Consider the following 15,756-nt stretch of genomic DNA (forward strand, 5'->3'; position numbering starts at 1 on the left):
CGGTGTGCGTGTCAGCGATAGTGTTTTGTTTCAAGTTTGCACTTAAGGTTCGGACAAACCAACGCGTGCAGCGATGGCGATGGCGATGGCGACCACTGCGCGTGCAAAAGTTGTTTCACACTGCCGCGACCGCGATGGCGATCACTGCGCGTGCAGGTTGTCACTGTCACCACAACTGTCACGCATATTGTCACTTTCGCTTATTGTCAATCACGCCTATTCGGCAAAATGGAAACTAAATTAAATGATTTGTTTGAGGCTTTTGATGCAATTGAGACAGTGGAAACACTTTTTCACTCAAATTTATTTAGGCGGCCATATACCTATTATAGAATGAGACAGAATTACATGCGGTATAGGTAGTAGGTAGGTATTGGTTACTCATAACCAAGCTATATTTCTGGCTTCGTTTGTAGTCCCTAGAGCCCTAACAATACCTTTTAATTAGATTTAAAGAAAGGTTTGATAGGAAGGAGGACTGCACTAAGGCTTTCTTGGCCTCAGTGGGGGAAATGAAACACAACGCGGACGGTTGATATCTGGTTTATTACTGTTATGCTATTGCTATATACAAGATTTACATAATTTACACAATTCAATGTGTCCAGTCCAATGTGCCGTCGGTATAGAGTGCCGCCTACGGTGCACGTTCGTTCAGGGTTCATGGGCCAGTCGGCTAGCATGTTGTAGGTCGCGGTCGATGCTGACGTGCTCGTACAATATCCTTGTGGGCAAGTAAGATTATATCCAATTCATCTTTTTCCTTGAGGGAAAAAATTTGCCCCAATTTCCTTTTACCATTGTCGTTCTTATCGTTAAATCGCACAATTACACAGAACTCAACAAAACATCTAGGTATCAAAATCAATTTTCATTTTCATTTTTGGTGCAACAGTCATCTTGACATTTACTTTTTTAAGGCAAAGGAATTACATTATGCACCCAAACCACAGAGTAGGCCCATAATAGTCCAAATATCTTTTTTGTCTTTAATATTAACTCAAAAATACAAAAAGACATCAGTTTTGGTCAACTAGGTATTTCTAGTGGCACTAAATTAATGACTGAGACGTTTGATGACTCTAATTAGGTTTTTATTTATGGCATACTTAGAATTGCTCTAGGGCCTTTGAGAAAGCTGCAGACATGTATAGTTCCAAAATACTGGACTGTCCTGTCGATGACATTGACAGTGGGGCGCCACCGTCAATACCGGATCGCTAGTTCAGATTTTTGCCATGTTGGAAACCATATAGTTGAACGATGGTAGCGCCCCCCTGTCATTGAGTTTCGTGGGACAGTTCAGCCTGGGTCATCTATACATTCTCAATTATTTTGTTCTGCAGATAATATCTCAATTTTATTTATGAAGTTGAAAAAGCAGGTTCTCGAGAAAACTAGAAAAATTTGTTTATTACATAAAAATAAATTCTGATATTGATACTTTATTCTAAAACCTTTTTTATTATTCAAGTAGGTCAGACTAGTGGTATGTTATGAATAATTCAAATTAAATTGTGTAAAAACTTTTTAACAGATCCTACTTACTATTTATTACATCGATTTTAAAAAACAGAAACGTCACAGTGACAAATGTCGCGATGATCGCTGATCGCTGCGTGCAGACGCTGCATAGATCGCCGCGACCAATGACAGGACGCGTTGATGTGAACACATCGCTTAAATGGAAAATAGTCGACTGTCTTTTGTTTTTGGGCTCTACATTTTTCAAAACGGGACGGGGAGGTGTGCGTCTGCCGATAGTGTTTTGTTCTTACCTGTCACCCGCATTGAATGTTAAATAGGCGAGAGTATTTTGTTTTGACTTCATCGAATTTGAGGATTAGACGGCAATAATAACACGTGCGCGAGTATGACCGGCGGGTCACCATTGCCATTGCAACCGCAATGCTTAGGCACATAGCTGCCTGCTGATGTATTTCCGGGCGTTTTCAAGGCGAGAGTGAATAGGCACTTACAGGGCAGATAATAATATTATTATGTACCATCCTAGACTGCATCTCACTTAACACCAGGTGCGTTTGCGGTCAAATACCTGCCTTGTCTAGCATAATAAAAAAATAAAAAAAAACATACCTACATACAAAGCTAGAGATTGCNGTTTAAAAGATTGATGTTTTTCAGAGAGCGCTGCTGCCCATTCTCTGTTTGATGTGTAGTCCCTAAGTCGCCTCTTACGACACCCGCGGGAAGAGTAGGGGTTGGTGACAAATGTATTCTACTCTGCCGTCACCACACGGCACATCAGCCTTACTGACTAACAAATTACTGCACCGATTTTAAAAATTCACCAATGTACGATTCTCCAATTTTATTGATGACGGTACGAAGTTCAGTCTCAGCTAGTTATAACAATAGTGATAGACAGCAATCTATCGTCACTCTTGATACTTAAAGAGCTGCAATAAAGACTCCTTCTAACACCATCCTCTCTTTGTCCCCAGAAGTGTGGAGCGCGGGCGGCGGGGCCGGCGGGCCAGCATGCGGTAGCGGCGGGATGGACCTGAAGCACGAGGTGGCATACCGCGGCCTGCCCAGCCAGGTCAAGGCCGAGCCGGGGGTCAGTCACAACGGCCACCCGGTCAACGGACACGTGCGCGAGTGGATGGCCGGCGCGACCGGCGGCGGGTCGCCGTCGCCCGTCGCGGTGCAGCCGCAGCCCAACAATGGGTATTCCTCGCCGCTGTCGTCCAGCAGCTACGGGCCGTACAGTCCGAACGGGAAAATAGGTGAGTGTCTTTGGTTTATAGCTCTACATTCAGACACGCGTGATAATTGCGCGGTTTCTGGGTGGTTCTGATTGCACTGAGGCGGTATCCGTGCGTTTACGATTTGATACAAATGTAATGCTGCGTCTGAACCAGCAGTTTTTAAACTCACGGATTGACGGTGTGCGTGCCGACGATAGTGTTTTGTTTCAAGCTTGCACTAAATGGAAAATAGTCGACTGTCTTTTGTTTTTGGGCTCTACCTTTTTACGAATCGGGACGGGAGGTTTGCCTCTGCCGATAGTGTTTTGTTCTCACCTTGCACTGAATGGAAAATAGGCGAGAGTATTTTGTTTTGACTTCATCGAATTTGAGGATTAGACGGCAATATAACACGCGTGCGAGTGACCGGCGGGTCACCATTGCCATTGCAACCGCAATGCTTAGGCACATACCTACATACAAATCCATTATACATACCTACTTATTCTACACTGAAAATATGCAGAATAATTTTTAAATGTTTGCACACCAATGAATGTTAAGTCTTGTGCGGGAATCGAACTCGCGACCTTTCAAATATGTCAGCAGCACCTGAACGAAATTCTGTCATCGACACACTTTCCTCACGTATGATAAAGTCGAGTGTCACTTGATTCGTGGCCTAGATCCAATCGACACAAAAGCGTTTTGCCGTTTGTGTTTTGTTTCTAGCAGTGTCTTGTGGTCGCAGTTTTTCATAGAAACACAAAGTTAGCATCAATTTTCTTTTGTTTCTTCTACAAACCTAGATTGTACAGCATGATTGGCGTTTTGGAAGAGACAGTAAAGACAACGAGGACGGTAAAATAGTGCCTTTTGTTTCGAGGGCTTCTGTCAACGAACAGTTTTGATACAAAGGGAACGCGTGAGCGAGTGCTTATCTTTTGTTTCTACTTCAACATTCGTGTTGGCAGATGCTAGCGTCGATTCTCTGTCTGTACATAAAAATACCTATCAGCTATTATTTGGGATTTATTATTAAGTCTGTAGATGACTTGATTATGGATAGGCATTAATAAACGATCACAAATCATTGTGAACTGAGCAAAATTTTTGTCAATTATATAGTAGCTCGCAAGAGATTAGGTAATAAATCTTGCTTAAAGAGACACACATCTAGTACGTACCCAAACTAACTTAATCCAAATTGAGCCTTTGTACCCTAATCAAGGGATTGACATGTTAATAAATTACTTAATCAAAACGTGCCCTAATACAATCTGCCTCGTGAACGTAAGGATTAATTAAGTACTTTATTAAAGCACACGCAGAACACGTTGAGAAATTATTTGATAATATAACGTGAAGGATAGCCTTCTACTCTGACAAATTAATCTTAGAAAGTATGGTATTTAGTTGGCATAAAGTTTTAGGGATTTGAATCCCTACGGGTATTTTAAAACTTAACATAGGTAGATTTAAAAAACATACCCATATGACGTCAATTTTTATTAATCAAGGAGAAAACAACACTCTATTTACTTGTAAAGCGCTACAGCCTACATTTTCATACCACAACATAAAAAATAGAGCATTTCCCCAAGTACAATATAGGGTGGCTATTACTACAAACACCGATCCCGTTCGAGTCACAATGCATTAGCACAATACCACATAATCACGTAGTTAACAGCGGGAGTGCCCGACCCACTTGCTGACAAAGAACTGAGCGGTCCATTTTGTAACCTTCACTTAGAGCAGTGATGCTCAACCTGTAAAAATATAACCTTATAAAAAGCCTACCCAGCGGTGTCTTAAAGAATTAACGTTGCTCATTTCTGTCTCAATAAAAAAATTGCGCCTCACTGCCTTAAAGCTGGAAATTTTTTGTTGCTCAGTAAAAAAAAGGTTGACTATCTCTGACTTAAGGCCTTCAACTTAGCGGGAACCTAACCCGATATTAGCAATTGGACGCACAAAGGGAAGAAATTGCATTCTGTGGAAGAATTAAAAGCGCGTGGGAAATTATGGAAATGTGTAACCCTGTATCAAATACGGCTGTACGTGTAATTTGTGGCAGGCAATTGTTTTGGTTATTGCTATTTTGTTTCTAGATTCAAGTCTGATAACGTTACGTTGTCTATTATTCACCATAGTAGATGATGCATTTGAAAATGATTCTTTTTATTAGTCGGCCGTTTGGTGTAGTGGTTCAGAACGGACTACTATGCCGAGAGGTCCCGGGTTCGATTCCCGGCCGGGCAGAAATTGAAATGATGAATTTTAATTTCTGTGATGGGTCTGGGTGTGACTATGTATAATATTTATGTATTTAAAAAAAAAAGTATATAAGTAGTATATCCGTCAAGCTAGCACCCATAACACAAGCATTAAGTTGCTTACTTTGGGGCTAGCTGGCGCTGTGTGAAATTGTCTAAAGATTTATTATTATTTCTTTATTCATTTTTTTTTAAAGTGAATCTAAAAGATTTTGACACATCGACTCTATATGCTCTACCACTGCTTAACGTGATAGATAACTTGTGATCATTTTAATAACTACGTAACTTTTACAATTCAACTAATTTTATTATTACAAAATTATACAACGATGGATTATAAATGGATTAACTTTTTTATCTCTATCGCTCTTTACCAACAATTAAAACAATAAAACCATATACAGATACACAAAATTCCAACCCGCTTCATTTGCATAAAAATAAAACAAATGAATGAACACTTCATGGTTGTCAGGTAAAAATGATGACACGACAATGCTTTGGAGATAACCTGTTTAATGTTTACAAATAGCGACCTCTGTCGACCTCCGCGGTACTAACGAGGCGAGCCAAGGACACCAATGTTTGTCATAGCAATTGGCGATATGAAACCATGGACCAGCGAAACAAGATCTGCGGATTTCCTAACATTGACCTACTAGCCACACACAGTCGCATTTCGGAAGGCCACGATACACTGGACAGGTTTATCAGGATGAATTTTTCCGTGTTACGCCTTATCGTTCAATGTGATAATGAGGACGTCGACCCGGCTATTGCGTGATTTAGGCTTATTAACCACCAAAATAGAGATGAGTGAAATTAAAAGTGAATTAGTTAAAAATTGGCACTCTCTAAATTGAGGGGTTTATAGGGAAAACTTTTTGGAATTTTCAAGTAAGGCCTGTTTGCGTCTGGGTGACGTCACCGGCCTACTTTTCTTACACGTGTCCACGGTTGGCGCCTAAATAATGATGTAACGTTTATTTTCGGAACTTTCGTTTGGTTTTGCATTTCTGAGAATTTTTGGTTTAAAATAACGTTAACCTTCAGAGTTCGTTGGCTTGTATTACCGTCCGTAGATCGTTAGCGGCAAAGTCCAACATTTTCCATAGCTATGTGAGCCAAATTAGTGAGGTTAGTTCAGGGTTGCCAGCTCGGAAATTCAACAATCTTAGGTACCCAAAAGCTTAATATTGTTGTATTTTGAAATGTGCTGAAAAAACATTTTTTGAAGTCTGTGAAATCAATCTAAGTCTTCGATATCAATTATGAATACACGTTTTACTTCTATCATCCTTCTTTGGGACTAACATGACATCTGCAATTTAGAATCTTAGCAATATAATATCTTAGAAAATTTCGTTTCTGTCACCTTGTGCTATGTAATGATCGAATATGTAGATAGAATAGGTAATTTCAATTCTAGCTCTGCAACCACTTCAAAGCGTCTAGCTCTTAACTACGAGTAAATTATTCAGGTAAATATTCAACTTTGTTTAATTTGAAGTTGGCAGCCCTTATGGCGTCCGAGTTCGCGTGCCTCCGCTAACAAAACATGGAAAATACGTAACTCGACGGCTGACCGGCAAAGGCTAATGCAAAATAGATGTAGCCGAAATTTATTTTACAACTAGCTTTCCGCCCGCGGCTTCGCCCGCGTGGAATTTTGTCTGTCACAGAAAAACTTTATCGCGCGCGTCCCTGTTTCAAAAACCGGGATAAAAACTATCCTATGTTCTTTCCCGGGACTCAAACTATCTCTATGCCAAATTTCATCAAAATCGGTTGCGAGGTTTAAGCGGGAAAGCGTAACAGACAGACAGACAGACAGACAGACAGAGTTACTTTCGCATTTATAATATTAGTTGGGATTTCCACTCCATGCTTACACGGGTTAAATGTATAATACTGCATTACTACCACTTTAAAATTGATACAAGAAAAATATAATTATACACGGGTAAAAATATATATATATACTACTGCATTACTACTACTTACTAAGATAACAAGATATACACGGAAATGAAAGAAGGGTCGCCTGTTAGTCTAGAAACGGGAGATGTAAGATAAGTAAATCTTTATTTTGCACAAAAAAACACGGACTTTTTCTATTAGGAAATGTGCCAAAAAGGTAATGTGGCTGAATTTCGTAGAACACTTTCAGGCACCAGGGAAAGTTAAAGATGAACTTGCCATTAAACATGTTAAAACTTTTTTCTGCATTGATATAAAACAAATGTTATAACACTACACTTACGAGTATAAGCGTGAACAAGAAAAACGAAATCATGCATCACACGCAGTTTATTTCCGTTCTCATTCAAGAATACCGCGAACCAATCAAAAATAAGTAATCCAGCCGAAAAGTATTTAAAGATTTTGTCGTGAAATCGCCAATGATTCCGGGCATTGCAGGCTTGCAGCCAAGGGCTGAACTAAACCTTCAGAAATCCTAACTTATGTAACTTACCCGCAAGATTTTTCAGTGATCTTTTTTCATTCCTCTAGTTTTGACTCATACACCAAAGACTGTAAGCCATTAAAACGCCTTTTAATAATGCTTTGATCTTAACCTGTCAAGTGAGCAAAATAAAAATAGGAGACTTAGTTAAAGTATACTTATAAATTTTTTTTGGCTTTTTGATACGTCCCCGAAAGAGGTTGTTTGTCGATAATCAGGGCGCAGTACTAACGATCCATTAGTGTTCCAAAATTGGACCACACACAAATGTGGCACACCCCTGTGCGCGTCCCCATTATTTGCTCGTTAACATTAAGCTTTTATACGAAGGCATTTCCGTTGCCCAATAGAGCTTTTGAGAAAACAACCCGAGTTTTATGGCGTTGTTTAAAGCCCAATGAGAAACACTAGACGCGAAGATAGTAAAGTTTTTACTTTTGCAATTCGCAATTTTATAACGAAATTCTACCTAAATCGATTCAGAGAAAGTTGAGAACTACTTTAAGCTATTTCAGACGAATTGCTGCAATACTACGCAAAGATTGCGCTGCATTAAACCGACGAAATCGACTGGCTAAAATAGTGCTCATAAATATGGTCACAAAAGGTCCTTAATGACGTAGTTCGCCAATCCGCTGCAAACTTCACTGATTAGTTCGACAAACGCCGGCGATCCTGCTCCGATCGCGCCAGTTTCTTTTTGCAGAGCCGAATCGCGCCACAAAACGAGAATAACAAAACGAGCCATATCTCACAGGTCGTTGGGAGCGCAATCGGGTATTTAAAGAATTCTAATTTGATTTTTAAAACGGACGCGACAAATGCATCCGAGCGGGCGTGGGACGCACCGAACGCCTGATTTACGTTTTGTGTCTTGTGAATTTGTTTTTAAAGTATCACAATAAGAATCTTTCTTAATTTATCTGTCGTGTGGAAATGTTGATTACGGTCGTAAATATACTACGGATAAGCGGCCTGCATGGCTCCAACTCGACCGCCCGCTTAAATCTTTGGCCGTTAAAAAGTTTCCTCCTACATTACACCTAAATTTAGTTTCGCAACGTTATGAACCTGCTTTGTAATGGCTTTGTGATTGTTTGCAGTGAAGTTAGCGTGCACTGCATAATACCTAATGAAGACAGTGAAATATCGTGTTACTTAACTCTTCCAAAAGTTTCCATAAGTAGAGATTTAGTAGAGATATCTTCAAAAAATTTCGTCCTTTTTTCATGTTAGTGAATTTTTTTTTACTAGCTGTCATTTGTTTATCAAAATCATACTATTTTTACCAGACTGCGCCAGAAGGAGGTTGTTATTTATTTTTATTTCTAGAAGTCGAACTACAATTTTATAGCATTCGAAAAAGTCCAGATGTGGCCAGTGCATAAACGTGCCCTCTTATTACAGAATAGCGCACACTGTCGCGTAAAACTAAAATATGCAGTCGCTGCTTAATAAATCTTGCAGTGCAAGTGCCTCGCAGCTGACAGCGTTGGGCCGCATAAAATCAAACGCTACACACGACGAGACAAATTTCCAATAGCCATAACTTTCCACGGCTTTACACCACAGATAAAATATTTCAGAGTGTTATTTTACGGCGCCGTGGCGAGTGTTGCCCTATGCAGATGTTACACCGCTCTTTGTAGTCGCCAATATTTCTGTATTTATTTATGGGGACTTCACTCGCTGGGATTTCGTAATTAAACTTGGATGGTGGTTTATGGTGAATTTTACGTTGTGTATTAGGTAACGTAGTTAGTTAAAATCATGTTCGTGTGGTTACTTAATATTGACCTATGGTTATAAACGCCCGTATTCACAAACGATGCTTGCTTAAGTGAAGCAGCAAATCGAACGCACATCGTTTAATCTGTCCAACTTATAGTAGTTCATATACGACTGTTAGTTATATTACACGCCCAAGAACGATCTATCATTTGTCACAATAAATCTTTGAGTAGTTGCAATTGGGAATGAGCATTTGCTTGGGGAATCAATCATTTCAAAAATGTATGTAGGTTACAATTTAAAATCGGTTACAAATAGAGTAGGTATTTACTGTATCGCATTACTGGTAAACTATTATAAATATAGTAACGACGTGTTTTTCAGTAGTTCTCTTTCATTTCCAGTAAATGCACCTTTTAAATGCATTGCGTTCTTTCAAATCGCCGATTGAGTACAAGGTTTCAAATAATACTCCTTTTTATAATATTTTCCAATTCCCACTGCGTTCATATTGTTAACATGCAACTGGAGTTCGATTCTATTAGCAATTCTGCATCAAGGACCATTCGCTTTTCTCTTGAGAGCCGTTATAAATTCAACGACTGTTATATCTGCATCGCTTATTTGAAAAGAAAACTTAACGGGATTCTGAGGAACAAACGTATTTTGCTTCAGTATGTTTAGCTTGGTTAAGGATAATGGTAAAGAAACTAAAGTTCACGGCACATTTCAAAAAAGGAGATTAACGCCCGTATTCACAAACGATCTTACGCACAGCGTTAAATAGAGCTCTGTGATTGGTTCGCGTGTCGCCCTGTGCGTGCACGCGCACTGTGAGACCTCATAGTAATGTTTGTGAATACTGGCGTAAACCTAATTCAAGATAATACCGTAAGTACTTAATTATCGCCTGTCTTCTCTGAAAATCAAACCCCGGATTTTTGTCCTGAAATTGTAGCTGCTGAATCGCTGAAATGTTTTCTGAAAATGATATTATTGTCCTGAAATAATGAATACTGAATACTTAATACTTTCAAAGTGATAATGGCAGAATTAAGCTGTATTATAAATTAAAGCTAACAAGCCAGCTGTGAGAGTAAGCAATGAACTTAGTCGAATAACTTAATTTAAGTTCCAAACTCTTGTTTGAGAAACTACGAAATATTTCAACTTTAAGCCTTTTCACTTGAAACTTTCAATGATCTGTATTGGTCTAGTAATTCAATTATTCGTAATTTCAGTACTTCGTAGGTAATTTAGGCTAGTTAGAATCAAATTGTGCCCTCGATTAAGACTTGATTAGAATTGTAGGGTTCGAGAAATTAAAGGGACGCTCGCTGGTGCACAAATTAATTCCACAAACTCAAATAGCTAGGGTGGAAAGAGTGAATCACCGTTACACCAAAAATATACTCCTAAATGCAGTCCTTAAAGTAAGCCAGTAGGTTGCACTATCGTCTCTTTTGGAGTAGGTTACTTAATTTGCAACAGATTTTAGAGATTTTCATTCTCCTACTCAATCAAATTCCATCTTAATGGTCTTCTTGAAAGAGTTGACAATCAAATGACTTATAAGCCACTTATAAAAAGCATCATGATTCAAAGGGCTCTGAGAATAGGTCAAAATACTAAGAACTATGCTACAGCAGTGCGCTGCCAACTCGTACTGGGATCTTGGCAGAGATTCCCCATTGAACTGCTTTATTGCATAACGAGGTATACAACAAATAGCCGTTATAACATTTAGAGTACGCCATTATTCACACTAGAAGCTTGTCGCAGTTGTTTGTCTCTTACATCCGAGACGAGATGAAAGGGTAACGTAATATGCTCGATATAAACATCTTCGTTCGAAAAATAAAGCGAAATATTCGGGTGAAAGTGATAGAATCAATAACACATTAGTAAAAAGATATAAGCAAGTAATAGATGTACCTACATGATTTATTATTATCATTTAAAAAAAAACATTTAAAACACGCACGCACGCTAGTCTACCATCATTGTTTACCTAATTGTCTTACATTTCGTAATAAAGTACGATTGTAATTCAGTAAGATATTAATACACTTTTAATTATAATTGAACTAAATAGCAAGAGAAACTGTACAAATAATAAAATTCCTGAATTGACCAATGTTTGCGAATGCAATATTTTTTCCACGACGCGATGACGTCACGCAATGAAATGCAGTGCGGTAAATCAGCCCTCTTCCTGCCACTTCAACCTATGACGTCATTGCCATCCGTGATTCATATAAGGGTGTGTCTACATTGTGGAAAATGTACAAAACGATGCATGAATATGGTTTTCATAATTATGCGGTTTTAATGCTTTCGCTTTTGCATAAATGCAAACTTAGCACCGACTGAAAAATGAAATTTCACGATTAGTTGATTTTATTACTACTTACATCTTTCGTAGTTACTTAACTTTAACATCTGCAGATATTATATTATAAAGTATATAAAGCTTCGTGTAAAAAACTAGTTACATAAATCTTCTTTCGCGATTTTATGTTAATTTCTACTAATTGTAGGATTGCGCTCGCTTTATTACTTGTTACTAGATAAGTAATGGTAGATGACGTTTTATTTCGTTTTTAATTAATGTCGTCGTCCGCACATTTGCCTATAAATTTGTGTTGGAAAATAGTCTGTATTTCAACGATATAAGAAGCTACAGTGTTAAGCTTGATGTGATTGTAAGAGTACAGTGAGACGCTTTGTTAACCAGGGGTCTTTAAACACTTAATAGTAACGGTGGAGTTAAGTTTAAGTTACGCATTTTCTAACACCAACCGCTTTATTTTTCATATTTTTTTACGGATGACAGATAGGAGGGCACTATTATAATGATTTTCAACCCTGTAGTTAGACTTTACACTTAGGTGTCTAACTTGGTTCAATCGGACTGATGATGGCTCCAAAGCAAGGAATAGAACTTATTTCAAACCTACTCTACTATGTTTTAGCCAGTCTGTGAACACAAAAACAAAGTGATTTTGCTCTATGTATGGTCCATACTAGGAACCAAACCTCGAAACCAAGTCTCTTTACACTAGGAAGCCATTACCACAAATTCTTTGGCAACCTGTATACCTAAACAAATATTGATTATTACGACACCAATGGAGCAACACTCAACAGCATGGGGGTACAATCAGTGTAACGAGCGAGATCGCCGATAGAGTTGCAACACGGTTCACACGGGTTCAACCGTGCGATAGCGGCGGCCTTGGCCCCGGCTCTTGTGAAATTGGAAAGTGCAACTATACTATGTTGCACATCTTGAAAGAAGAAAGAAAGAAAAAATGTTTATCCAGAATCACATAGGCCTTGTCCAGGAGGGCGAATTCGCCGCGAATCCTACGCGCGTAAGCGAGACACTATTAGCAGCCAATACATTGCATCCACAAGACACGCGCGAGTTGACGAAGCTAATTGAGCTAAGTAACCCGTATGGTTCGTTCGTTCGTTCGTTCGTTTCAGCCGAAAGACGTCCACTGCTGGACAAAGGCCTCCCCCAAGGATTTCCACAAAGACCGGTCCTGCGCCGCTTGCATCCAGGTACTTCCCGCGACCTTCACCAGATCGTCGGTCCACCTAGTGGGAGGTCTGCCCACGCTACGTCTTCCAGCTCGTGGTCGCCACTCAAGAACTTTTCTGCCCCAGCGGCCATCAGCTCTTCGAGCTATGTGCCCCGCCCACTGCCACTTGATTTTAGCGATTCTGCGGGCTATGTCAGTCACTCTGGTTCTCCGTACCCGTATGGTACATGAAATTAAATGATTGGGTACTTGACACTTCGTTCAAGATTTCTCCCCTGAAGATTTCCACTTCACAAACACAATTTGACAGTATAAACCAATAATTCTAAATTACAATTATTGTTCACACGGGTTCAGCCGTATACCTAATATTGCGAAATGGGAAATTGCAGCTATACTATGTTGCACATCTTGAAAAAGAAAAATGATTATTCAGTTTCAAACATTACATAATTTACAACAATTAAAAAATTAAAAATAAAGTAAGTATAAAAATGAAAGTAGGTACATGTTACACATGATACTGAAAAGGTGGGCCACTCAGAATAGTGTCGTAGCACTCGTAGCATCTCTTAGTGTTGGTATTTAAGCTAATTGAGGTAAGTAGCGTATGGTAGGTAAGTGAAAATAAATAATTGCGTATTTGATAGTTCGTTTGATCGTTTCAGCCAAATGACGTCCACTGCTGGACAAAGGCCCCCCAAAGATTTCACAACGACCGGTATAAACAAATAATCCCAAAATTCAATTGTTCACACGGGTTGAGCCGTGCGATAGCGGCGGCCTTGGCCCCGGCGCTTGTGAAATAAGAAAGTGCAACTATACTATGTTGCACATCGCAATGTAGTACTTAACTTAATTAAACCAGTATAATAATAATAAATAGTCTTTATTTTCTCATCACAAACATTACATTACAATTCATAAAACAAAGTTGTTTGTGTGAGACTGATGCCTGTGATAGGTATTTGCATACCTGTAGTATGGTGATGTTATGGGGCATTTAATAATTGGGTATTGAACAAAATAAACCAAAACTTCTTAGGAACAAATTCTTTAAAAGAACACTTGAAGCCCATGTCCTATGTTGCACACTTATGTTCATTGCTAGTCACAACTTCTCTGGATACTTCAACTAAGTCCTGAAAATTCAATGAGTGAGCATAATAGTATGTCATTGGCTTGTAACGTCATAGTCAACAATTGGTCATGGTGTGTGTTTCAATAACATAAGATGATTTTGATTTTGATTTTGATACTGTGCTCTGACTTCAGTGGCAACATTGTTCACCATAGAACAAGCAGAATAAAAGTCCTCGCTGTCTCTTTTAATAAATAAAAGTAAACAAGTAAGTTCTCACAACATTTTGACAAACCTAGAGTTACAATATGAGTTTGAACTGCGTCCGTAAACTTCTGAAACTATTTTGCATACAAAAGCATATTTTTAACAATAGCTATTGGGTTTAATATGTTATTTATTTTATTTCTTTTGTGTGGGGAACCTTCAAGTTGTATTAAAAACTGTGAAACTGATGTAAAATACGAGTAGTGTATTTACTAAGTTGCAACAACTCTAATAATAGTAATAACCTAAGTTTAAATAATAATGCAAATAATTTAGTTGGCAAGCTGTATATACTGTGTCACATGTAAGTACACTTTAGAAACTATTACCTAGTGGTGGCTGAATTACTGCCACCACATTTTCGAGTTTATCACGAAGCAGTAAAGTTCAAAATAATAAAAAATAATTTTCTCCAACCTAGTTAAAGGGTTAACATGCATATTGCTAGCACGAATTTGAAACACCTGCTTGCAGTAGACTCTTGATAATGTACACGCTACTGTCGAACAAATGCAGCTTTATTTACGTTAAAATAGAATGCATTTATCGACACCATCTTTTATGTACAGTCGCCAGCTATCAACCTCTCTAAATGACGAATTTTCCCACTGGCTTTAGATCTTAGAATCTTTAATTATAAGGTTCACAATTAACTAATTTACTTTGAGGTAGCGTGCTGGCCATTGTACAAAAAGTACAATATAGGTACAAATGTTTTGGTACAAACATAAGCATATCAGACTAAAAAACAGTTTTTCAATAGCACCTATTCCAGCTACATAAGGTACAAAATTAGTACAATTAAGTACAGTGCTAGTACAAATTGTACCATGAAAGATGAATGCTCCGGACAATGCCGTGGCGTGTACGTGTAATCAGTACGATCGGCCTTGCGCCGAGGATGCACGGTACATTAGACGCACACTTCGCGCCATAATGAGCACGCCGCGTGCCAAAGGACAGCACAAAAGTGGGGCCACGTGATGGGTGATCTGGTTGTGGACCTTAAAATACTGATTAAAAGAATAGGCCCACCCTCCCAGTGGAAGTCGTCGAAAAGGCGGTGATTAAGGAAGAAATATGCGAGCATCAGGCCTCCCATCTAAAGCGGAGGGCCACGTGATGGGTGACCTGTGGGTCTAGACAAAGTACACATTATAATTGCAAACCAGTGCAAAAAATGGTCGAAAGGCCTCTTTTTAGTATGGAGTTATGACGGATTCGATTTTCGATTCGATCAAAAAGTGCGTACCTTAAAATACTGATTAAAATGGAACCACCTCCGCTCTTCCCGTTGATATAGTAAGCGACTAAGGAAGAAATATGCGAACATCAGTCCTCCCATCCAAAGCTAGGCTACGTGATGGTGATGGGTGATCTGGTTGTGACCTTAAAATACTGAGGAAAAAATAGAACCACCCCCAGTCTTCCCGTTGATGTCGTAGGAGGAGACTAAGGAAGAAATATGCGAGCATCAGGCCTGCCAAGTGCCAACTTATCCCGCCTGGCTAGCGTGGGAAGTGTAGACCAAACTCCCCATTTACTTTGGTAAATTAAAGCCAATGGTTCTTCCGCTGTGTACGCACATCCCATTGCACAAAATTAGCACAAAGTTAGTAGGTATCAGTCAGAAGTCATGTAGCCTCAACCTAATCTAATTTAATAG

At 39.0% G+C, this 15,756-nt stretch overlaps 1 protein-coding gene across 1 annotated transcript in view; it reads left to right on the forward strand.

The window, feature by feature from the left end:
• The first annotated feature begins 2,471 nt into the window (after window positions 1-2,471).
• LOC114360304 (ecdysone receptor) overlaps window positions 2,472-15,756 on the forward strand; it is a 125,363-nt gene continuing 112,078 nt past the window's right edge. The window contains exon 1 of the mRNA XM_028314972.1: window positions 2,472-2,750. Within this exon, the coding sequence (XP_028170773.1) occupies window positions 2,519-2,750 (232 nt within the window). The 5' untranslated portion in view covers window positions 2,472-2,518. The remainder of the gene's footprint in view (window positions 2,751-15,756) is intronic.

Source organism: Ostrinia furnacalis, unplaced genomic scaffold (assembly GCF_004193835.3).
Source record: "Ostrinia furnacalis isolate ACB-3 unplaced genomic scaffold, ASM419383v2 OfSCF4936, whole genome shotgun sequence".
Taxonomy (NCBI): domain Eukaryota; kingdom Metazoa; phylum Arthropoda; class Insecta; order Lepidoptera; family Crambidae; genus Ostrinia; species Ostrinia furnacalis.